The 26,184-nt window shown below is 35.0% G+C and overlaps 1 protein-coding gene across 3 annotated transcripts in view; it reads left to right on the top strand.

Annotated features, from left to right (window-relative positions):
* QSER1 (glutamine and serine rich 1) overlaps positions 1 to 25,981 on the top strand; it is a 73,580-nt gene extending 47,599 nt beyond the window's left edge. For all 3 annotated transcript variants that reach the window (XM_038563083.1, XM_038563081.1, XM_038563082.1), the window contains exons 5-13: positions 2,536 to 2,864; positions 3,986 to 4,102; positions 4,710 to 4,843; positions 6,391 to 6,608; positions 13,795 to 13,932; positions 15,396 to 15,493; positions 18,918 to 19,070; positions 20,954 to 21,049; positions 22,312 to 25,981. In XM_038563083.1, coding sequence (XP_038419011.1) covers positions 2,536 to 2,864; positions 3,986 to 4,102; positions 4,710 to 4,843; positions 6,391 to 6,608; positions 13,795 to 13,932; positions 15,396 to 15,493; positions 18,918 to 19,070; positions 20,954 to 21,049; positions 22,312 to 22,452 — 1,424 coding nt within the window. In that variant the 3' untranslated portion in view covers positions 22,453 to 25,981. The remainder of the gene's footprint in view (positions 1 to 2,535; positions 2,865 to 3,985; positions 4,103 to 4,709; positions 4,844 to 6,390; positions 6,609 to 13,794; positions 13,933 to 15,395; positions 15,494 to 18,917; positions 19,071 to 20,953; positions 21,050 to 22,311) is intronic.
* Positions 25,982 to 26,184: the final 203 nt, after the last annotated feature.

Genomic DNA, 26,184 nt, shown 5'->3' with positions numbered 1-26,184 from the left:
AGAGAACAAGAAAGTACAAAAATAAATTGAGTATTAAATTAAACCCTATTTATAACCTCTAGAACTGACCGCTATCTACATTGGGGATAGTAATCACTTCTTTGCTTTTCTTTTATAATTTTACCGCCTGTGTGTGTATATACCTCCCTAAGCACTATCCTTTTTTTTTTTTTTTTGAAGTATACTATCCTTTTTTTTTTTTTTTTGAAGTATAGTTGACATACAATTTTATATTAGTTTCCAGGGTACAACTTATTGATTCAGTAACTCCATATATTTATTAATCTGTCACCATAGGACATTGGTGCAATATTATTGACTGTATTCCCTCTCCTGTACGTTCCATTTCTGTTATTTATTTTATTACTGAAATTTGTACCTCTTAATAACCCCTTTGTCAATACTATACTACGCTGTATTATACCTGAACACTATACTTTTGTTTGGCTTGTTTTAAACTTCATAAAAAGGGCATTCTATAGTATTGATACATTTTCTTCTTCTACTGTTTTGAAAGTTATACATTCATTTTTAAAAATATATTTGCTTAGTTTTTTATTGAAATTTTCAAATGTAAATAAAAAGATTGGTATAATTAAACCAATTTATATATCACTCAGTTTTAATCCTCATTGATACTTGGTCAGTGTTGTTTCATTCATATCTTTACCTACTCTCCCAACCCTTATCTTTTTAAAAAATATTTATTTATTTATTCATGAGAGACACAGAGAGAGGCAGAGACACAGGCAGAGGGAGAAGCAGGCTCCATGCAGGGAGCCTGATGTGGGACTTGATCCCGGGACCCCAGGATCATGCCCTGGGCTGAAGGCGGCGCTAAACCACTGAGCCACCCAGGGATTCCCCCCTTGATTATTTTGATGAAGTATTTCTGTTCTTTTCCTGCTTATAATAGGAATTACAGTATTTTCAGTGTCTTGAAATCTGTTAATAATCTTTTTTCCTCCTGGATAATAAGACTTTTGAACACAGAGAACAAAACTCTTTCAACAATGTTTATAGTTTTCAGAATATAAGCTTTGCACTTATTTTCTAACATTTTCTTCTTTCTGATGCAATTATAAATGGAATTGTGTTCCTAAATTAATTTTTGGGTAGTTCATTGAAAGTATATAGAAATGCAAGTGGGGGCACCTGGCTGGCTCAGTAGATAGAGCATGTGACTCTTGATCTTAGGGTTGTGAGTTCAAGCCCCAGGTCGGATATAGAGCTTACTTAAAAAAAAAAAGCAATTGATTTTTATATAGTGATCTTATACCCTGAAAACTTACTGAATTCACTTATTAATTCTAATAGTTTTTTAGGAGATTCCTTAGGATTTTTTGTCTATAAGATCATGTCATCTGCACATAGAGATTGTTTTACTTCTTCAGACATCTTTCCTAGGGGAAAGCATCTATTTTTTTACCCTTAAGTATGTCAGATTTTTTCGTAGATGCCCTTTATCAGATTGCAGTAGTTCCCTTCTACTTTTTAGCTTGTTGAGTCATTTTTTATCAAAAGTGTTTAAATTAATGATACTGAATTTTGCTAAATGCTTTTGATATACTCATATTTTTGAAGATTTTTGTGTTTATATTAATGAGTGATATTGATCCTATGGTTTTTTCATGGTGTTTTTGTCTGGTTTAGGTATTGGAATACTATTGGCCCAATAAAATGAGTGCTTCTTCCTATTTTATTAAGTTTATTTGGATGGGTATTAATTCTTATTTAACTATTGGTAGAATCTACTTGTGAACAATTTGGGCCTGTGCTTATCTTTGTGGGATGCTTTTTAATTTCTTTAATTCTCTGTACTCGTTGGTCTTTTCAGATGTTCTATTACTTCTTGAGTCCTTTTCTGTAGTTTTCATCTTTCTAGGAATTTGTCCATTTCATCTTGTCAGTATACAATTTTTCATATTACCTCATTATTCCCTTTATTTCTGTAGCTCTTGGGGCTTTTTCAAATTATTTTGGGGTGTTGTTTTCCCTTCTTGCATCCAGTTGGCTTTTCTTTAGGGCTTCTTCACAACTTTTGTCAGCTGACCCTTTGTTATCTTGCATCACTTCTGTGTCTCTACTTAAAATATCTTTGTGCTACTTAATGGACTTAGGGGTAAGTGTAGGTTGATGGAGGTTCTCAGTCTGATGGTCATCCAGATGTAATTCCATCACTTTAATTCTTGGAAATTAACATTCTTTAATTTCTTTTTTTTTTTTTTAAGATTTATTTATTCATTCAGAGAGAGCGAAGAGAGAGGCAGAGACACAGGCGGAGGGAGAAGCAGGCTCCATGCGGGTAGCCCGATGTGGGACTCGATCCCGGGTCTCCAGGATCACACCCCAGGCTGCAGGCGGCGCTAAACCGCTGCGCCACTGGGGCTGCCCCATTCTTTAATTTCTTATTGTAGTATTCATTGTTTCAAACAATTTGATGGTAAAAATAATCAAGTCTTTCTTTTTAAACTGTTCAGACTTTACTCAGACAAATATTTATTTGTATTACTGATTTGCATTTGCTTGATATAGTTTCAGAAGCCCTACGGATGACAACTACTAGCCCAACTGCCAATACTACTGGTACTGTTACTACTTCCTCTACCACTGTGGGTGCAGTTAAACAAGAACCTCCCTACTCTACTTCATCTGCAGTAAATATCCTGGAAAATGTAAATCCTACAGAACCCTCAAAACCCTGCGAACTTGATGGTCTTCCTTCAGACCAGTTTGCAAAAGGACAGGACACTGTTGCCATAGAAGGTTTTACAGATGAGGAAAACACAGAAAGTGGAGGAGAAGGCCAATACAGAGAGCGTGATGAATTTGTGGTGAAGATAGAAGACATAGAGACTTTTAAGGTGATTTGAAAGTTCATAAGTTTTAAAGGTCATAGTTGAGTGGGCATGCCCTATAATAAGCCTTCATAATAACTTTAATAGTATGATCTAACTTGAATTGCAAAAAGTATATTTTGATGATTATTATAAGTCATAATTGTTAAATAATAAAATCAAACTAGCAGATATCAGATATTTTGAAAAAGAAAACAGCTTAAAATAGTTTTGACTTATATCTGAGATTTACATGTTTCTGACTAGTCAATATGCTGCATTTAGGTACTAGTAATTGAGTAGTTTTAAAATGTTAATTTTTTTCAAGGCTCCCAACTAAATTAAATTTAAAAATGATTTTTAAATTTAAATGTTTAAAGAAAACAAGAATATGATGTACACATAAAATTGACTTGTTTTCATAATTGCAAGTTGTGGAACTATAGGTAGAATGTCAAATTTCATACTAAGAAATTTTAGCTGTTTAAAAAAATGGGTTGGGGGGGGTTGTTTCCTTGCTTTTGATTTTTGTAACTGGGGCAGAGAGAAATGGCATTGAAAGTACGTAACCTCAAATTACCACTATGCCTTCCATTCATAATTTTTTTTTAAGATTTTATTTTATTTATTCATGAGAGGCACAGAGAGAGAGAGAGATGCAGAAACACAGGCAGAGGGAGAAGCAGACTCCATGCAGGGAGCCCAATGCAGGACTTGATCCCAGGTCTCCGGGATCATACCCTAGGCTGAAGGCAGTGCTAAACCGCTGGGCCACCAGGGCTGCCCAACCTTCCATTCATAATTACGACTATTAATATTTTAGCATATTTGCTTCTGATCTTTTTGAATACATAAGTGCCCTTGTAAAATTATATCAATAATGTATGACAATATCATTAGAGGAAACTTTACAATAGTTACACAAAAGGATAATGAGCTACCATGCATGTTGGTGTCCTCCCTATTTCTGGAAGAATTTTAGCAGAGACTTAATAGCCAGCTTATAAGAATTGTTGCAAAAGTTCAGCTAGGTAAAAAACAAAAGTTTAGCCAGATAAGTCTTTAATTTTCCTTTCAGCTCTATGATTCTATAAATCCAGAATTTGTTGTCAGTTTTTTATAAATGTAATTAATTCTATATATTACAGGAGGCTTTAAAAACAGGAAAAGAACCCCCGGCTATTTGGAAAGTACAAAAAGCTTTATTACAGAAGTTTGTTCCTGAAATTCGAGATGGACAAAGAGAATTTGCTGCTACCAATAGTGTAAGTAAAATCTTTACATTAGTCTTCCTTTCTTTTTCTTTCTTTCTTTCTTTCTTTCTTTTTTTTTTTTTTTCAAAATAATGATCCTGGGGAAAATACAGAATCATTTAAATGTAATTTATGTTTCTAATATAAAATAGCATAATATTTGATATATGATACTCATCTGATTTTGTTACAAGCAGTATATAAATACCAGCTTCTTAAAATTAAGACACTTTCTCCTAGCTTTTGTTTTGTTTTGTTTTGTTTTAAAGAATTGTTATTAGCCTATGAAAAGTTCATATGGGCTTAGAGGTTATATTATATTGATCATTCTGTCAAACATTTTGATTTACCAAAAAACTTATAGAAATGATTCTTTTGTACTTATATAGTTACTTAATAGCATTGAGTAAGTAAGCATTTGGTGATTAGCTGAATAAGATTGCTTCTATGTGTGGGCTTGCAGTTAAGAAGCCTGAGGTCATTTTTATTGAGGGTAAAAAGTAGCCTGGCCAGAGCTGCATTTGAAAAACCTAAAGGATGCAATGTGTAATAGTCAAGCCAACAAATATTTTATGTATAGAATGTATAAGTATATAATTCAGAGTGTTTCCTTCCTTAGTACCTTGGGTATTTTGGAGATGCAAAGAGTAAATACAAAAAGATATATGTAAAGTTCATTGAAAACACAAACAAAAAGGAATATGTCAGAGTGTGTTCCAAAAAGCCGAGAAGTAAGCCTTCACAAACTATCAGGTATTTACTTTTGTGTGTAATACATTTAAATAGCATTTATTGGAAGACTTGTTTTTGGCAATGTGATTTTTTTTTTTAAGCTTATTTTTTTTTTTTAGTAATCCCTATACCCAATGTGAGGGTCAAACCCATGACCCCAGATCAGGAGTCATACATTCCTCCTTCTGAACCAGCCAGGTATGCAGGCAATGTTTTATATAAAGAATGAGATCAGGGCAGCCCGGGTGGCTCAGCAGTTTAGCGCCACCTTCAGCCCAGGGCGTGATCCTGGAGACCCAGGATCGAGTCCCATGTTGGCCTCCCTGCATGGAGCCTGCTTCTCCCTCTGCCTGTGTCTCTGCCTCTCTCTCTCTCTCTCTCTCTCTCTCTGTCTCTCATGAATAAATAAATTGAATCTTAAAAAAAAAAAAAGAATGAGATCAATTGAAGAGCCTGATTATTTTTCATATATATAAGTCTGAAAATTCATGCCTTTAATAAGTGATTCCTTTTGAAGTAATGAGATAGGAGCTATAAATTACAGCCCATGACTGTCTGTGGTGGGATGGATACTCTTTTCTTTCCCAGAGTCCTTTTGGTGTCACCCTAATATAGTTGGTGGGGAGGGATGGATGAGTTTATTTATTTATGATAGACACACGGAGAGAGAGAGAGAGAGGCAGAGACATAGGCAGAGGGAGAAGCAGGCTTCATGCCGGGAGCCCGATGTGGTACCCGATCCTGGGACTCCAGGATCGCGTCCTGGGCCAAAGGCAGGCACCAAACCGCTGAGCCACCCAGGGATCCCGAAACATCAAATTTTTAAATGATATAAATTTTGAGAAAAAATTATAAGACCTCTATTACTAAGCAGGTGTACAATAGAATTATCATATTAATTAATGTAATTCTGGATTGTCTGGAACACAAACCTGGAAGACAACTGACCTAGTCACAATCCTGTGATCTGTATGGGGAAAGAGGTATGACCCTAGATATTCTCAGCCTAGTGCTAGCAAGGTCTAGTTTGGTTAAGATTCCAACTTACCAGAAGCAGTGCACCTTTTTTTCTTATGAGGAAATCTTATCCACTCATATTTCCAGAACTAACACAGCAAATCTTGAGGGGCTCTAGGACAGACAGTTTGGTCTCCACGTCAGAACCTGGTTCCACCAGAGCCTATGAGGGTTTCAGATGGTCAGAGCTAGATGTGGCTCTCAAGAATATATTATGCATTATTTCCCAAAGCCTTTGATCACTGGTTGTACAGCCTCATCTGCAGGAAAATGAGTTCATAAAGGGGGAGAAGGAGTGAGAAGAGAGAAATAGAGATTGGATTAATAGTCCTTTAATAACTGAATATTGAATGTCAGTGGTTAGAGTGTATATGAAGAGTATTTGGGAGAGGACTTATCATTGAAGATATATAAGACTTGGACTTTATTTTTGAGGCATTGGTGATGTAATTAAATACACTTTTCTTCACTACTGGTACTCGTTTTTGGTCTAATTTATTTTAATTTGACAAGATTTCAGTGTGTTAATGAGGTTGTTTGTAACATTGCAGAACTGTTCAGGCTAAGCCAAGTAGTAGCAGTAAAACTTCTGATCCTCCAGCACCAAAAACTACAACAACAAAAGCCCCTTCCGTGAAACCCAAAGTTAAACAGCTGAAAGTAAAGGCTGAGCCACCACCAAAGAAACGGAAGAAATGGAAAGAAGAGTTTTCATCCTCCCAATCTGACTCCTCTCCTGAGATCCATTCTAGTAGTAGTGATGATGAGGGTAAGTTCTCCATGAAATGACTACCTTGATAACTTTGGATTATCTACATGAACAGAGAGAAGCAACGATGCTCACAATTCAAAATTGTTTTATTTTTCAGGGAATTTACCAATCTAGTTATGTTCTGCCTAGGCTTTTATAAAAATAAATTCAAAAAATAAATACATAAATAACAAACACAAAGTCACATTCCCTGACCACTAATAGAAAGCACAGTTTGCCCACACATAGTCTTGTAAAACAGAAAAAGCAGTGAACTCAAAGAAGACAGTTGGGAGTTCTTTTTTTTTTTCCTTGAAGATTTATTTATTTATTTATGATAGACATAGAGAGAGAGAGGCAGAGACAACACAGGATGAGGGAGAAGCAGGCTCCATGCTGGGAGCCCGACGCGGGACTCGATCCCAGGACTCCAGGACAGCGCCCTGGGCCAAAGGCAGGCGCCAAACCGCTGAGCCACCCAGGGACCCCTGACAGATGGGAGTTCTAATCATAGTAATGCCAGTTAGCTCACCTCTTTGGGTAGGATGGGGGATTAGATCAGATGACTTTTAGTAAGAATCCTGTTGGGGACACCTGAGTGGCTCAGCGGTTGAGCCCTTGGAGTCCCGGGATTGAGTTCCCTGTATGGAGCCTGCTTCTCTCTCTGCCTATGTCCCTGTCTCTCTCTCTCTCTCTCTCTCTCTCTCTCTCTCTCTCTCTCTCTCTCTGTCTCTCATGAATAAATATATACCATTTTAAAAACAGAAAGAATCCTGTTGTTCTAAACTTCCAAGTCCATGTTTATGCTAGAAGAAAAGAGTAAAATGAGCCTAGGAAGCAGTAACTCTAAAACTAGTTAATAATATACTGTATACTTCTGTATATATGGAATATGCTTATTAATTATATCACATGCTGCTGTGTATCTGCCATTAGCCAACCAGCTGTCCTTGACTATGTAGGCACACTAGGAACACTTCTCTGTGCCTTGGTTTTCTTTTCTTTTTTTTTAAGATTTTATTTATTTATTTGTGAGAAACACAGAGAGGCAGAGATAAAAGCAGGCTCCATGCGGGGAAGCCTGATATGGGACTCAATCCCTGAACCCTGGGATCATGACGTGAGCCAAGGCAGACGCTCCACCACTGAGCCACCCAGGTGCCCCTGTTTTCTCTTATAAAATGAAAAGTTTGAAATATACCAGCAGTTATCAAACTTTTTGACCTCAGAACACTTTTTTATTACTCTTAAAATTGTTGAAGACACCAAAGAGCATTTTTGTAGGCTGGATGTAGATATAGATGTAGATGTAGGTATAGACGTATTTACTTTATTAGAAACTAAACCTGAGATAGTTGTGAAACATAAGAATACACCCACCTACAATCCATTAGCCATCAGGCGTGTTGTGTAATACATGCAAGAAACAACATCAAACAGTTCAATCTAGGGCAAAGGTTTGTAAACTGCGGCCAGTGAGCCAAACCTGATCAGCAGTGGCAGCCTGTTCTTATAAATAAGGTTTTAACTGGAACACGGATTCATTTACATATTTTCAAATAGTTGCTGTTCTACCACAGTGGCAGATTTTTGAGTCATTGCGACGTCGTTGCGACAGAGAGCATATGGCCATTAAAGCCTAGAGCATAAAGTTAAAGGAAGACCGAAAAAGATGAAAGGATGATGGACGGCCATGTGTGCCAAGTTAAAGCTAAAAGCCTGGGGGCACCTGGGTGGCTCAGGTAGTTAAGTGTCTGCCTTGCGCTCAGGTTATGATTTCAGGGTCCTAGGATTGAGCTCCACAGTGTCTCTATGTCTCTCATGAATAAATAAATAAAATCTTTATAAATAAATAAATCTTTTTATTTTTTAAGATTTTATTTATTTATTCATGACAGACAGAGGCAGAGACACAGGCAGAGGGAGAAGCAGGCTCCATGCAGGGAGCTTGACATGGGACCCAATACCAGGTCTCCAGGATGACACCCCAAGCCAAAGGCAGCACTAAACCTCTGAGCCACTGGGGCTGCCCTGTTTTTAAAAGCTACTTAGAAAGTATGCAAATCAAAATTTATAGAGAAATTAGTGCTTTGAGTATGTGTGGAAGGCAATAAAAATAATCTCTGCAGTTAGCATTCCTGCCTACTGCTTAGAATGGAGTAGTTTGGATTCTGAATTTGCACACAATTATACCGCTTCTTCAAACGACGTTCGATAAAATTTTTCTTTATTGTTATTTTGAGTTGCCACTAGGTGTCACTAGTAGGTAAGCATTTTTAGTTCTTAAAAAGTCAAATATTAATAAACATAGATTTATAGGCTGGTGGTTTTCAAAACTATTTTGTTTTAAGAGACTTCTTTATAATCTTCAGATTTATTGAGAATTCCAAAACACTTGTGTTTTTGTGGGCTTTACCTATTGATATTTACCGAATATCAATTAAAATAAATTTTTAAAAATATTTATTGAAAATAAACCCATTACATGTTAGTATTTCTTAAACAATAATTGTATTTTCATAAATTCACAGTAGTTAGAAGAGTAGCATTTTCATATTTGCTTCTACATGTATTATTTCAGCTAAAATATAAAAGGAAACCCAGCCTTGGGGCGCGTGGGTGGCTCAGTCAGTTAAGTGTCTGATCCCTGGGGGTTCTGGGATCCAGCCCCGTGGCAGGCTCCCTGCGCAGTGGGGGGTCTGCTGCTTTCTCTGTGTCCCCTCCCCCCTCCCATGCTTTCTCATTCTCTCTCTCAAATAAATAAAGTGGTTTGTTTTTTGTTTTGTTTTTTTTTTAAAGAAAGAAGAAAACCCAGCCTTAGATAGATTTGTAGTTGGGAAAAGGAAGAATATTTTAATTTTCAAACAATTATGGATATTTTTATTTGATAGTAAGTTTTTTATTTTATAAACTTGACAAGTGGTAGTTTCTTCATCTTTTCATGCTTGTTACGTTAAAACCTATTGGTTTGTTTTATCCCTTGAATGTGTCTTTAATTCATGAATGATTTTATAACATTATCCATTAGTCATGTGAAAATATCTGTTAGCTCATTCATGTACATATTTGATTTTGCTTTTTTCCACATTTAAAGCAATTGTGGTAAAATATATAGAACATAAAATTTGCTGTTAACAATTTTTGAGTTAGAATTCAGTATTATAGAATTATATTCACACTGTTGTGCAACTATCACAACTATTGATTTGCAAAACATTTGCATCATGCCAAACAGAAACTTTGTAACCATTAAGCAATAATTCCCCATTCTCTTTCCCCCAGTTGCTTGTAATCTCAACGCTACTGTTTCCATGATTTTGCCTACTCTAAATATCTCATATAAATGTGCCTGTCTTATTTCACTTAACATGATGTTTTCAAGGTTCATTCATGTTACAGCATGTTTTCACATTTATTGCTTTTTATGGCTGAATGCTATTCCATTATAAGTATATCCATTGTATGTTCACTTTATCTTTTCATCTATTGATGGACACGAATTGATTCCACCTTTTGGCTATTGTAAATAATGCTGCAATGAACACCAATGAACATTGCCATACAAATATCTGCCTGCATCCTTTTTTCAGTTCTTTGGGTATATACCTAGGAGTAGAATTGCCAAGTCATGATAATTATATGTTTAGCTTTTTGAGGCTCTACCAAACTATTTTCTACAGTGGTTGCACCATTTTACATTCCCACCAGCAATGCATGGGGTTCCAATTTCTTCACATCTTCACCAACACCTGTTATTTTTTGGTTTTGGTGTGTTATTCTTTATTGTAGCCATCCTAATGGGTATAAAGTGGTATCTCATTGAAGTTTTGATTTGTATTTTCCTAACAAATAATGATGTTGAACATCTTTTCAAGTGCTTATTGGCCATTTCCTTATCTTCTTTGGAGAAATGTCTATTCAAATCTTTTGCCCATTTTTAATTGAATCATTTTTCCTTTTGTTCTTGGGAGTTCTTTGTATGAACTAGATATTAAACCCTTATCAGATACATGATTTGGAAATATTTTATTCTGTTCTGTAGGTTGATATTTCACTTTTGATAATGTCCATTGATGGCACAAAAAGTTGAAATTCTTTTTTTAGTATTTTATTTATTCATGAGAGACACACAGAGAGAGGCAGAGATGTAGGCAGAGGGATAAGCAGGCTCGTTGCAAGGAGCCCAGTGTGTGACTCAATCCCAGACCCTGGGATCATACCCTGAGCCAAAGGCAGACACTCAACCACTGAGCCATCAGGCGTCCCAAAAATTTGAAATTCTAATGAAGCCAAATTTATCTATTTTTTTCTTCTATTGCTTAGATTTTTTTTTTTAAGATTTTATTTATTCAGAGAGAGAGAGAGAGAGAGAGGCAGAGTCATAGGCAGAGGGAGAAGCAGGCTCCATGCAGGGAGACTGACATGGAACTCAATCCCGGGTCTCCAGGATCACATCCCGGGCTGCAGGCGGCTCTAAACCGCTATGCCACCAGGGCTGCCCTATCGCTTAGATTTTTGGTGTTATATTTAGAATTCATTGCCAAATACAAGGTCATGAAGATTTACCCCTATAGTTTCTTCTAAGAGTTTCATGATTTTATTTTATTTTTTAAGATTTTATTTATTCATGAGAGACACAGAGAGAGAGAGGCAGAGACATAGGGAGAGGGAGAAGCAGGCTCCATCCAGGGAGCCCAATGCAGGACTCGATCCCCGGTCTCCAGGTTCAGGCCCTGGGCTGAAGGCAGCGCTAAACTGCTGAGCCACCCAGGCTGCCCAAGTTTCATGATTTTAGCTCTTACATTTAGGTCATACATTTTTACAGTATCAAAAAATAACACTTATTAATGCTATGACTGATTTCATCAGTGAACTCCTTAAGTTTTGGGATGTTGTCAGGCTTATAGTGGTTGATACATGTTTTTCTAAATTCTAATTTTCATTTGAAACCTCAAATTTATCATTGACATCAAATGCTGTCAGTTGTTTTCATGAATGACAGGTTTACTTCCATTAATTTTTTTAAGAATACCAAGTCTGCATAGGCATAGTGTGTGTGTCAATCATACTTTTAAATGAAAATGATGTCCCATGGGGAGAAAAGTAACTAGTTCATCAATTCAAAAAATTGCATGGATGTTCTTTTTAGAGATAACCATCATACCTTCATAATAGAAGTGCTTTATGTATATCTCTCATCACACAGAATATTAAGACATTTACTCAGTAGTAAAGATTTAATAGTTAACAATTTTTACTGCTTTATCAAACAATTCTTTTTTGTTTTTAACTTTTTGATTTTTTTAAGTAACCACTACCCGACATGGAGCTCAAACTCAAAGCCTCAACCTCAAAAGTTGCCTGTTCCACCAAATGAGCCAGCCAGGTGTCCCAAGGACTATCCTTAAGTGAAACTGACTTTTTTTTCCCCCTTAAAATACGTGGCAGTAAGATGGCAAAGTATATGACTACTAGTATGATTTGGTTTCATGGCCTTGATTGATGCTAAGGTACCAGCAATTTTACCCATCATTTTTATAAAGGTGAACAGAGTAAAAAAGATACATAACATTTAATACTTTTATGAAAATAATTTTGAAATCAGTAAAGGATCTTAGGGAAACCCCAAAAGATCCTTGGACCATACTTTAAGAACTGCTATTAAAGACTATGATAGGGGGCAGCCTGGGTGGCTCCACAGTTTGGCGCCTGCCTTTGGCCCAGGGCGTGATCCTGGAGTCCTGGGATCGAGTCCCACGTCGGGCTCCTTGTGTGGAGCCTGCTTCTCCCTCTGCCTGTGTCTCTGTGTCTCTCTGTGTGTCTCTCATGAATAAATAAATAAATAAGTCTTTTAAAAAAAAATAATAAAGACTATGATAATAGTTTGTTAATAAAAAATGCAACCAAGCAAATTTTAAAGATGTAATTGGCTTTTATTTGATTCATGGATCAGTCGCATCCCATCTAGCAGGTGGAGGGGAATTCCAAAGGGCTACAGAGAAGAAAAGGTTTTTAAAGGTAGAGAGAGTGGAAAAAAATAAATTATTAGCAAAGTATTCCGTTGTTTTAAGCAAGGTCACCCTCCTAAGATGGATTGAAATGGGTCTATCAATAAATTTCCTACTGCTGACCAGGAAATTCCCATGTTGACTGGTTAAAGGTCACATTTCTGGGGGCTTAGAACTATAGTTAGGTTAGGTATTTAAATCTTGACTTACTTATAAAAAAAAAAAATTTTTTTACTGAGTTAGGGCCTTAGCCTTAGTGATATACCATTTTGGACCTGTGGTTCTTTCTTCCTTTTTTTTTTTTTTTTTTTTTTTTTTTTGACAAGTTATGTATTTGAATGAAAAAAAGTAAAAATTGAGACTTTTCTAATCTTGTTTTTGCCATTGAATTTGAGTGAAATTTTCTGTTTATGGGTTGTTTTATATTTTCTTAAAATCTTGCATAAGCCTTGGCTCTAGGCCAGAATTTTACATAATTTAAGTGCAGAAGTAAAAAAGAGATAGCTATATATTTACTTAGATATTTTATGATTTCTTAGATTTAGGGAAATCATCAGTTTTTGAGTCACACAGCCTGGTGGCAGATATTTGTGGTGGCGCCGGGAAGAAACAGGTTCTATGGGGCTGACATTTGCAAATGCTGAGCTGGTATTGGGCATCAGAGTTACCTGGGAAATATAATATTTAAGCTTTATTATTACTGTTCCCACCCCCTATGCACCAAAAGATCTGTTTTAATAAGTCCAGCAATCTGGGTTCTTTCTTTTGTTTTGTTTTGTTTTACAAAGCTCTCTAGGGCAGCCCCAGTAGCGCAGCGGTTTAGCACCACCTGCAGCCCAGGGCGTGATCCTGGAGACCCGGGATCGAATCCCACATCGGGCTCCCTGTATGTAGCCTGCTTCTCCCTCTGCCTGTGTCTCTGCCTCTCTCTCTCTCTCTCTCTCTCTCTCTGTGTGTCTCTATGAATGAGTAAATAAAATCTTAAAAAAAAAATTAAAAAGCTCTCTAGTGATTGTGATGTACAAACCAACTTTGAGAATCTCTAACCTGGGGTGTTTTTAAAAACCGAATGGGCAAAACTTGAATTTGAAGAAATTCTATGTACAACCATTTATCTGCTTATAGGCTCTTGTTATAAACAAAAGTTTTTAAAAGTTACGAGAAAGGATATTTATGTTTTCTTTTTACTCTCCCAGAATTTGATCCTCCAGCTCCCTTTGTCACTCGTTTTTTGAACACAAGAGCGATGAAGGAAACCTTTAAGAGCTACATGGAATTGCTTGTTAGCATTGCTTTGGACCCTGACACGATGCAAGCCTTAGAGAAGAGCAATGGTACAGTCCACTAAGTAGTACTTTCTTGGTAGTACTTTATGGATCTTCTTGATTCTTGTTCGTTGGTTACATGGTTAATATATGAGTTTTGTGATATCTGTACATTGTCAATTCACAAATTCATGCTTTGATTCTATAAAGTAGTCCTGTCATTTCATGAATTGTCTATACTTGAAAAACTCTATATTGAATGTATTTTTATTGATTTCTACTCTTGGAAAAATTCTGTAACTACCCACAAGTCTTCACTAAATTACATGCAAGGTCCAGATGTCAGTATATTCTGCTTTCTAGTAATTGGAAAGATGAACCAGATAATAATGGTATAAAGATTAAAATCTTTATATTTGTGTCTAGTAAAAGATACATTACATAATTATTTTCTAATCAACTAATAGTAAAATAATTCATGTATTGTTATTAATATTAACAAAATTAATATTATTCCTTTATACTCTTCCTTTAGTAACTTTTTCTTACAGTAAAATAGATGAAATTAATGTATGAAATAACCTGGTGATTCATGTATTTAGTGTTGCTCACTAATGTTTACCCCTCAGCTATTATGGCATTCACCAAGGACACCTAAAATAAAGGAATAAAAGGATTAATGAGCAGTTTCCATTACCCTTCTATCAATGAATTGTATGCATGTATGAACAAAAGATAGTAACAAAGAAAAATCACTAACAATACACTTCAACAGTAGTGCCTCATAGTACATATTTTATTTCTACATACTTGGATATACATTATTCTGTTTTAATCCCAAAACAATTCAGAAAGCCATTTTGTAGATGAAGACCCTGAGGCTCATAGAAGATAAGTGACTTGCATAAGAGCCTACAATTTACAAGTAGCCGAGAAAGGATTCAAATCCAAGGTCTAATTTCTGGTGCATCCTATTTTTGACCATATAATCAGAGACTGTAATCTGTAAGTCAGTCTTATTTTTTTTAAAGATTTTATTTATTTATTCATGAGAGACACAGAGAGAGAGAGGCAGAGGCAGAGACACAGGCAGAGGGAGAAGCAGGCTCCTTGCAGGGAGCCTGACGTGGGACTCGATCCCAGTTCTCCAGGATCACACCCTGGGCTGAAGGCGGCGCTAAACTGCTGAGCCACCCGGGCTGCTCATGATTATTGTTTAGATGATAAAGAGGTCTAGAGAAATTAGGCATTTTGCTCACTGGTCATTAGCTGTCATCAATCTAGTGGCAGAGAGGGTTAAAACCCAGGACTTCTGATTCTGTCATCCTACTATGCTGTTGCTTTCTTATGTGGCTATTGGCAGACCTATTTTTCAAGTTAGCTTTTGTTCAGAAAGCTGTGTCCAATATCTTAAAAGTAATATTTGTATACACCAATGAATTTAATGTCTTAACTTTGAGGAAAGTTGGATTTTTAACAAGTTTTTGTGTTGGCAGTTTATCCTGTTACAATAAATTTTTATCTTGTTTTAGATGAGCTACTTTTGCCTCATATGAAAAAAATTGATAGCATGCTGAATGATAACCGAAAGAGACTTCTTTTGAATCTTCATTTGGATCAGTCATTCAAGGTATTTCCTTCGGATGATTTATTAGCAGACTTGTTGGCATTCATAGTCTTAAGTGTAATAGGCAGGAGATTTATGTAAGTCATTCTCAGTTTTATAAAATTTTTTCACCCACTGAAAATTTGATTTTTATTCATTATGAGTCTGCTTGTCTTTTTAGTTTATTAAGCCCATCCTTAGTGTTAGTCATTTACTTTTCTCTGCTTAAATTTATTTTTAAGGCTTCTATATTCATCTAGAAAGCTTCTACATAATAATTTCCAAATGCTTTCAAAAGTACTTCCTTTAAACTACCAAATTCCAATCTTGTTTTTCTTCTAAACCTTTTCAAATTTTTGCATTTCATCTATAATTAGAATTGGCCTTTCCTTATCAAAACTCCTTTTTCATGCCCGATTTCCTCAGTTTCTGAGGAAAAACTGATCTTAACATAATGGTAGATATATATAGTTATATCTGTTAATGTATCTTGGAACTCTAAATTGGTTTTGGTGTTACCAGAAATACAGAACAACAAAAAGCTAATCTACACACAAAAAAACTTATCATAGAAGCTACTTCATAATCCAGAAATTTCTAGCTTTTCTTATTGAAAGTATAACCTAAAACATTTAGAATCATTTGATCATGTTTCCTTTGGAAGAAGTTGTTTATACATTTGTATGGCTTTTTTATTTTTATAAAGAGACTTTATTTTTATGGCAGTCTTAAGTTCACAGCAAAATTGAGGACAAAGTACAGAGAGTGCCCATCTTACCACATAGGAACAACCTCCCCCATTATCAGCATGTCCCAACAGAGTGGTACATTTGTCATAATTGACGAACCTACATTGACACATCCTTCTAACCAGTTCTCAGTCTGCTGGCTCACTCATGATGGTATACATCCTGTCAGTTTGGAGAAAAGTATAATGAAATGTTACCTACTATGAAAGTGTCACACAGAGTAGTTTCACTGCCCTGAAAATCCTCCATACTCTATGCAGCCTTCCCTCCTTCTCCACCTAACCTCTGGCAACCACTGATCTTTTTACTCTGTAGTTTTACCTTTCCCAGAATGTCCTATAGTTGAAAACTATCCCATATGTAGCCTTTGCAGATTGGCTTCGTTCACATACTAATAAGAATTTAATGTTCTAGGGCACCTAGCAGACTCTCATCAATAGAGCCTATGACTCTTGATCTAAGGGTCGTGAGTTCAAGCCCCACATTGGGCATAGAACTTACTTTAAAAAACAAAAAATCAAGATCTACAAAATAACTTGTTTAAAAAAGAAAGTATTTTTTTCTGCCATGTCTCTTTATGGCTTGATAGTTCTTTTCTTTTTACCGGGGAATAATACTCTGTTCTTGGAATATATCACATTTTATCTACTTATGTACTGAAGGACATCCTGGTCACTTCCTGATCCTGGCAATTATCAATAAAGCTACTATATAAACATTTGTGTGCAGGTTTTTGTGTGGATGTAAGTTTTCAATTCATATGGGTGATTTGTATAGTTTTTTCACATGCTTGTTTTATCTGAACTCCACATAAAAGTGAAAACTGACTTCATTTTATCTAGGAGAAAATTAGTGCTCTGAGATGGTGTTCAAAATTAAATGACACAGAGGTGCCTGGCTGGCTCAGTCAACAGAGCATGTGACTTGATCTTGGGATCATGAGTTTGGGCCCCACATTGGGCATAGAGTTTGCTTTTAAAAAAAGATCAAAGATAAACAACACCAAACTACTAATAGTCCTATTCTTATTCTTCACTGGCGTGTACTTGCAGAGAAAAAACGGTCAAAAGGTAGTATGAAGGCAGTGTTAAGAATCTGGTCTACCGACTCCTAAATCCAATATTTTCTGCTTAATTGCTGTCATCAAATGAAATTTGAAAAAATGCCATATTTTGTGCAGAGAAGGGAATGCTATAATATGTGTGTTTTCTAAAAATTTACTAAACCTTTAAAATGACCAATTTGGCTACTCGTTTTATTTTTATTTTTTTTTAAAGATTTTTATTTTTTAAGTAATATCTATACCCAATGTGGGGTTCAGATTTACAACCCCCTGATCAAAGAATTGCATGCTCCACTGACTAAGCCAACCAAGCACCCATTGGCCAACCCTTTAGAAATATTAAACCAGTTCTGTAATAATTTGTATTAAAGCCACCACTTGAAATTTAATAGATGCCTAGATGTTTAAAACTTATACAATAGTTATGATGAACAACTGAAAAATTAGTTTCCATGTTTTTATTTTCAAAGAAAACACAAATTTTTAATTTTAAAATTAGTTACTAACTTTGATTATTTTCACTTACAGCAATTTGCGTTTCAAAGCCAAAATACATGCACAGTATTACAGTATGTTTTTAAAATAGTAAAATATTACAAATAGTAGATTATAAAAGATTTTCTATTCTTTAGAAATAACTAACACCATTACCCATGATGATCTCAGTAATTTTAGGAATCCTAAAGCCTTTTGAAGTTAATCATGTTCTGTTTTCCTCTGAAATCCATGTGCTTCCAATCATCTTTAGCATCTTGTCACAAAAAGTCTTGGGAACGCAGAGGCTGGAATAAAGTGGCCCTAAAGGTTGTAACTGTTTACAAAACAGTGTAGCTTATCAAATGGGAACTTCATTTTGAATAATAAATATAATGGGAGCAGTTGAACCCTTTTAACGTCAAAATAGTAAATGATAGTGGTTACTCAGTTTAATCTTTTAAAACAACTTTTTGAAGTAAATTCTGTGCCTGACTGAGCCAGCCAGGTGCCCCTTAAAACAATACTTAAAACTAGTTAAATTTAGCTACAAATATCATTCAGTTATTGTTAGTAGCTTTTCATGTCCGAATGATTTGCCAAATAGGTAAGAACATAAATACACCAGTGACTGTTAAAGAGTGGGCTAGAATTGGTTTGGTTACATGACCACTGAGTTATCAGTGAGTAACTACTGTGTCATGGTGGCCGGAGAATGTATCGAGGTCTGTTTTGGACTCTTCATACAACTGAGGTCAAAAGAAGCAGGGAAGTGGTGAAGCCAGATAAGTATTGTAATGCTGCTGTTTTTCACTCATCCTCATCTGGGAACAGGTGAATTCTTAATAGCAGGACTGGGCCAAGTGTCAGGGTACTAGAACTCCCTGGCTCTCTGAGGAGTCCCTACAAAGCAGGTGCTAAGGTTCACCCTGATTCACGGATTCCACACCTTGATGGAGGAGCTACAAAGAATTTGTGGCTCTGTTTAATACTCATGTATATTTCTAAGTTGTATATATTTATCATATCCCATCTATATATGTGTTTGTACTACATGTAAATGTATATACATATCTGTATTTTTTAAAATAAGTTTTGAATAGTTGGAAGTAGTTTGGATTAGTTTTCTTCTGATGTCAGTTATTTTTGCTTTATTTTAAAGACTGCTTTGGAAAGTTTTCCCGAGCTAACAATAATTACTCGAGACTCTAAAGCAAAAAGTGGGGGTTCTACTATTTCTAAAATCAAAATGAACGGCAAAGCTTATAATAAGAAAACTCTAAGGACTTCTAAAACAACCACCAAATCTGCACAAGTAAGTGTCTATGGAGTGATATAATTATACCTTTTTCAGTTAATATAATTCCTCTTTAAAATATTGAAATAAATATTTTACTCTACTGTTATTAAATGTGAAGTGTTTTCAGTTGGAAGTGAACAGCTCCAGCTCAAGGGAACAGAGACTCCGTCTTATTTTGTTTTTCTACATTGTATAGTACAGTATCTACAGGTAGTTAGTGCTTGCAGATTTTTAAAGTAGATGAATAGGCAAGGAATTACCTGATGCCTATATTTATATTTTCAGTATATTTTTTGTCATTAGGTACAAATGCATATCTGAGGGTGCACATACCCATAAGATTCAGTATTCCAGATTTGTATAGTTACTGAAATTGGAATTCACTCATTTTCAGACATACTGTAAATTATTGCCTTTTTATTTTATTATTTTAAGGATTTTATTTTTATTTATTTCAGGGAGTGTGAAAGAGCACAAGCAGGGGGCCCAATGGGATGCAGGGCTCTGTCCCAGGTCCCTGGGATCATGACCCAAGCCGAAGGCAGACGTTTAATCAATTAAGCCACCCAGGAGCCCCAATTATCAATCACCTTTTTAGAAATCAGGAAACATATCAATTTTACATCAAAAATAAATTCTGTAGAAACATGCATAAAAATATATACCTTTACTTATTGCACAGTTCTTTGTAGGAACAATCTAGTTATGTATCACTGGTAGGAGACTGGATAAGTAGAGCCATCCAGATAATGTAACACTATGCACTTTTTAAAAAGAGACTCATTAAAAAAAAAAAAGAGATTCATTCATTCTTTCAATTACATTTTTTGAGTGCCTATCATGTGCCAAATACGGTCCTAAGTTGTGGGAATAGAACTGTGAAAAATGGTCAAAATTCCCTGCCCTCGTATAATTTATAGCAGTAGGTGGGTATATGTAATAAATAGAAGGATATGCCAGTTTTAGTTGGGTTAAAAACAAGTTATGAAAAATAAAATTGCAGAACAATATGTATAGTAGGATTTCCTTCCCATGACAAAATTAGTGTCATTAATACATGTTATACACAGGAAAAATATGGAAGAACCTATATACCATGCTTTTAACCTTGTTTAACTCTGAAACAAGAGTTTATAGGATTCTTTTTTTTTTTTTTTTTTTTTTAAATTTATTTATGATAGTCACAGAGAGAGAGAGAGAGAGAGAGAGAGAGAGAGAGAGGCAGAGACATGGGCAGAGGGAGAAGCAGGCTCCATGCACCGGGAGCCCGACATGGGATTCGATCCCGGGTCTCCAGGATCGCGCCCTGGGCCAAAGGCAGGAGCTAAACCGCTGCGCCACCCAGGGATCCCTATAGGATTCTTTATAAGTCATCTTACCTGTTTACTGTTTATATTTTTATAATATTTTTATATTATTTTATAATATTTTTATTTTTTAATATTTTTATAAATATATTTATAAAATATAAATACATTTATATTCAAGAAAAAGAGTGAAGATTTTATTTTTTTATTTTTTTTTTAAACAGACTCCTGGGTTCTTTTTTTTTTTTTTTTTAAGATTTTATTTATTTATTCATGAGAGATACAGAGAGAGGGAGAGGCAGAGACACAGGCAGAGGGAGAAGCAGGCTCTATGCAGGGAGCCCGATATGGGACTCAATCCCAGGTCTCCAGGATCATACCTCAGACTGCAGGCAGCGCTAAGCCGCTGTGCCACCGGGGCCGCCCAAGAGTGAAGACTTTAAAATACAATTTAAATTCTTATTTTGAATACGCCTCTTGCCCATATTTAAGCTTATATCTAGCCGTATTAGTCATTTATTTTTAAGATTTCCATTGAGACTTGAAAGTTCCATGAAATAAATATACTTGTAAACTCTTTTCTTTTTATAGGAGTTTGCTGTTGATCCAGAGAAAATACAGCTATATTCTTTATATCATTCACTCCATCATTATAAATATCATGTTTATCTGATATGTAAAGATGAGGTAATTTTTTTTTCATTTACTTAAATCTGTTTTTCTGAACTTTAAGGAGACTCTCTAAGCTATGGTATATTTTTAATGTTATAAAGTGAATTGTTTTTTAAAAATACATGTCTATTATTATGTAAATAATATTCTGAGTCTCTTTATTATGTGTTGTGCTTATATTAAACTGAGGCTCTTACAGAAACTGTAAGTGGTAATGTTTTTAAGCTGTTATGCGTGCCTTATATCGCCATAATAAATGGTACTTTATTTCATTTTCTTTACTCATAATACATAATGATCCTGCTTTAATTCACTTCAGTCACTGCTTTGATATCCTGCTGTCTTCCCTTATCACTAGAATGGCCTTATCCCGCGTAATTGCTGTAAAAGGGGTTTTTGTGCCTTGGCAGAAAGAAATGATAGTTAATCTAAAAAAAAAAAAAGAATAGAAAGAAATGATAGTTAAAATTTAATTGTAACTTTTAAGTACCATAATTTAAGTTGCTCAGAAATTATATATGACAAAAATACCACTTTGTGGGGGGGGGATATAAAGATCAATTTCCTCAACGGTTAAATGCTTGTAGACTGTAGTATCTTCTGATCAACACTATCAGTTTTTTATTTAAGAATTAAGTTGGATCAAGCCTACACTTGATGTATTTGGTGAAAATCAGTGGAAAGATGTTCATAAATCTAACCTCTAGCAAAGGAGAAAATAAAGATGGTCATGCAAAAGGTGGTGATTATTTTTACAATGCTCTGCTCTGAAATGCAAAATTAAACCCAAAATTTGTCATTTAGTTTTGTTTTTTTTTAAGATTTTATTTATATTCATGAGAGACAGAGAGAAGCAGAGACAGAGGTAGAGGGAGAAGCAAGCTCCATGCAGGGAGCCCGATGTGGGACTCGATCCCATGTGGGACTCGATCCCGGGTCTCCAGACTCACGCCCCAGGCTGAAGGCAGCACTAAACCGCTGAGCCACTGGGGCTGCCCTGTCACTTAGTTTTTAATGCGATTGGAAGGAATTCAGAAAATTTGAACCATTTTTTTCTAGCCTTCCTCTTTGCCCTAATGGAGCTAAAAATTATAGGATTAGACTTCACTCAAATTTATATGAAATAATTATCCTCCATGGATGGAATTTTTTTTAAATCAATATTTGTAGGTATATCCATAAAATCCTTTTTGTTCAAGATACAGCAACAATAAACCCTTATAAAGAGTTAATAAAGTGTCAAGTATGAGCTAATGTGATAATCCTCTTTATTTTAGATTTCTTCTGTGCAGAAAAGAAATGAAGACTTAGGACAGGAAGAAATTGTTCAACTTTGTATGAAAAATGTAAAATGGGTGGAAGACCTATTTGAAAAATTTGGAGAACTTCTAAATCATGTACAGCAGAAATGTTCCTAACATTTCCACAAAAGTTCCGTCTATTTTATAGCACTAATGAACTAGCAGAGAAGGGTGGTCAAAGGGGGTGTAAGGCCTCATATAATTGAATGTCAAGCAGTGGTCTGCGGGCATACCTGCTTTGATCATAGAACTTGCATCATAACCTCTGCTGAAGGACAGTGGTGCTGCCAAGGAAGTCAGTCCTTTGGAAATGGACCTAAAATCCCACCACATTTTTATCCTAATGAATGATTTTTCTATTTTGTAAACCATTGGGTAACTGAGTTTTATTTTCAGAAATGTTTTTTGACAAATGATGAAGCATGCACTAAATATAATTTTTCTTTATTGCTAGAGAGATAACACTTAAGTAACTTGATTATTTTTTCCTGACTCTGACTAAACACCAGAACGAAAGAGAGGTGGCACAAAATGCATATGTTTATATTCGTGTCTGGCCACAAAACAGAAAGTATTGTATATTATGTAAACAGATCTGGTGTGATGTGACATTTTGTATGAGAATATCCTCAATTTAAAATATGAAATTCAGAAACTGCATTCTGCTTTACGAACTCCTTTTACTCTTATCATGTTCAGGAAACTGGATGTGGAATTGGTGCAATTCTAGGACTGCTTTTTGTGTCAAATTATATTGTAATGAAAAAAAAAAAAACAATGACATACTATTTTCCCTATCTCAAAGAAAAGTATTTTCCTTTATACTGTTTTTCCTTTGGAAAAATTTTCAATTGTACATTTTATTTCACTAATAGTTGTATTTTTCACAAGGAAAATGTGGTTATAATTATGTTTGATGTATCTGTACTACACTTTTCATTATTTTCAGTAAATCTTATTTAGTTATATATTGAATTTCTATTGTGAATTCTATCTTGAGGTAACCATTTTTGTCTATATGGTTTTGCTCCAGTGTTATCCAGAATATGCATTCAGTACTAGAATTAGTGTAGCTTTATAAGTGGAGTTGTGTTAGACACTGCAGTAATTTTCTAGTTCATGAAAATAAATTCCTGACTAAACTAGTGCTTGATTAATCGATATGTCAAAATCAAAATTAACCACATACGTTTGGAAGAATGAAATTTCTAATTAGGCTACGTGCAGTGTTAGACACAGCTCACCTAACTCTTAGAACTGGAAGTAGTATAACTCTCCTCTTGGTGCCTTTCCAACCTTTATACATGCTGTTGTAGCTTTCTTTAGTTTGATAGCTAGTGTTTCAAGTAGTTTAGCTGAGACAGTGAATGTATTAGGTTCAACATGACCTTTTGTTTTTATTTGTGTTTGCCAACAGGATGCCTTATTTGTTTGAGAAAAAGATTTACTAGTGTCCTTCTAAACGATCTCCTTTTTTAGGATTCTAAAGAAGTTGTTAATCATCATACTTTTTGTTTATTTTACCACCATTTAGTGCCTTAAGTCCTATCAAGAAAGCAGTGTTCCTGCTCAATGCCCAAATAAGACGTGCTTATGTGAACATTGCTATCGTCTTGATTTTGAGTTAATAGGCCAACTTCTTTTAAACTTAAAACCTTGGTAAACTGGCAAAGAATTAAAGATAACACGTGACTTGATTTGAGAATAAAACATATTGTAGCATTGGGTAGAAAATGAGTATTTGAGTTAAGCTTACATATTTATTTCTGATGGTTATCTTATTAAAAGCAATAATCCTTAATCCAACAGTCTTTGTTACCTGCCATTAGACAAGGTAATAATGGAAGTATCTCTCAATGGTTAAATGTTCTGTTTCTGAAAGTCTTTAAAAAGACCCGTTTAAACAGTCTATTTTGAAAACAAAAGTAACCTATTAGATTCATTTTGCCTAACTCAAATGAGACTTATCAGCAGTGAGAGCATCATAAAATTGATTTTGCAAAGTGGAGAAGAGTAGGAAGCAGCCATATTTCCTTCTGATACTGACTCTGGACAGAATTGGTTTCTTTCATTTCCAAACTGCAGAGTAGATAACTACATCTCCTAATTAGTGTTATAAGTACATGTCTTCATTCCCCCAGCCTGCTTTCCTGAATCATTGATGGTTAAACATTTTTAAAAGCCGTCATGTATTTAGATAACATTTGAAGTACATGTTTGAAATCACTAGCCACATCTTCGTGAGGCCGGCCCATGGAAAACAGGGACATTTCATTAAAGTTGATCTTAGGTTTCCTATAGAAAATAACCCATTTCCTTTCAACTGCAGTTGCTCTCAAAATGTTGGCAGTTGTATTCATTTTAGTAAAACAAGTGTTTTCATAATATCAGAGGCCACATCTTTGATAATTGCCTGAAGGAAACCCAGTTGTTTTGCACCGTCTTCTCTCATTTGATCATATATCATAGGCAAGGACATCAAACTTGGGCCTTATGACATCTATTCATGAGTCCTTTCTTTGTATGAAATTGAATAAATACCTAGCTGGTTAGCCTTTGCATTCCTTGCCAGGGAGTTTGAAATTTATAATATAGAAATAATTTTAGATTGTAGATAGAGTTAAAGAGGTAAAGCACATATTGCCACCAACCAGGAAAACATTTTAAAGAAAGATTGGATTTTCCTCCCTACAGATACACCTGGAAATAATTTAATATAAAAAATCATTTTGTGTTGGTGTGGTTTATTTGTAGTTCAGATTAGTGATTGTAGAAGGGGCTTCCTTGTTCCCATTTTCATGATAACCCATGATAATAGGTTTCTACCTATTTGATCCGCAAATGAAGTCACAAATTTATTATGACTTAGGAATTATCATGGGAAGTAAACAATAGAAACCGTCCATTTTTCTATTATACTATCAAATAGAAAACATTGGTGAAATGGAAAAATCCTAATTTAAAACCACTTAGAAAATGTTCAGATTACCTTTCAGTTTCTAGATTTCTTTAAATTTCTAAAACTTAAAAATGAAAATTATAGGTGTTTCATACCTTATTACTATTTGCAGAGCTTTCCTCACAATTTTAAAAGTCCCACTTTTAATATATATATTTATTTTTGTTGAAACAGCTGTTTTCCAATCTATGATTTTGGGGATATATCCATAAAACCAATATAGCAGCAAGGTTATTGAATCAGCTTTCGGTCCCAAAAGTTGCTTCAGATGTGCAAGTTGTGAATTTTATTGTATTTGTAGAATACAGTTTTTGTTCTAAACTGTAGTTCCATCTGCTTCTCAAAAATGCTTTTCAAATAGATTAAACTGTCCCAGGATAACTGCTTCTATGTGTGTCAATTGCACTTGACACATAACTGCACAAAAGAACAATGTACACCATTGGTTGTGCATTAACTTACATGTACAACTTTTGGCATCTATGTTCACAAATGCATGTTTTCGAAAATCACCTTTATTTATAAGTGACAATAATTGAAGTTAAGGATACAAAGAAACCTGCATTTGTAGCCCAGAGTTTCAAGTGGTCCATAATACAATGTATGGAAATGTGAAAGACAATTTTGTATATTTGTTTGTTACTAACTCAGATCATTAAAATGAAAACAATTTTTTAAACAACAAAATCAGAATGTTATGAGATTTTTTTTTTTTAAAGAACTGAAAACAGGTATTCTGTTATCCAAAAGCATCATCATGTTACAGATTCTTCACACAACACATATGTTGTAAGGTCCTAAACAAAGTTATTAGGAACAAATCTATATAAACTATTGAATAGGTAAAAACAAGTCTATCCTGATTCCTTAATTTTCAGAATAACAAGATC

The sequence above is a fragment of the Canis lupus genome, chromosome 18 (assembly GCF_011100685.1).
Source record: "Canis lupus familiaris isolate Mischka breed German Shepherd chromosome 18, alternate assembly UU_Cfam_GSD_1.0, whole genome shotgun sequence".
NCBI classification, from domain to species: Eukaryota; Metazoa; Chordata; class Mammalia; order Carnivora; family Canidae; genus Canis; species Canis lupus.
This window is presented reverse-complemented; position numbering and strand designations above follow the sequence as displayed.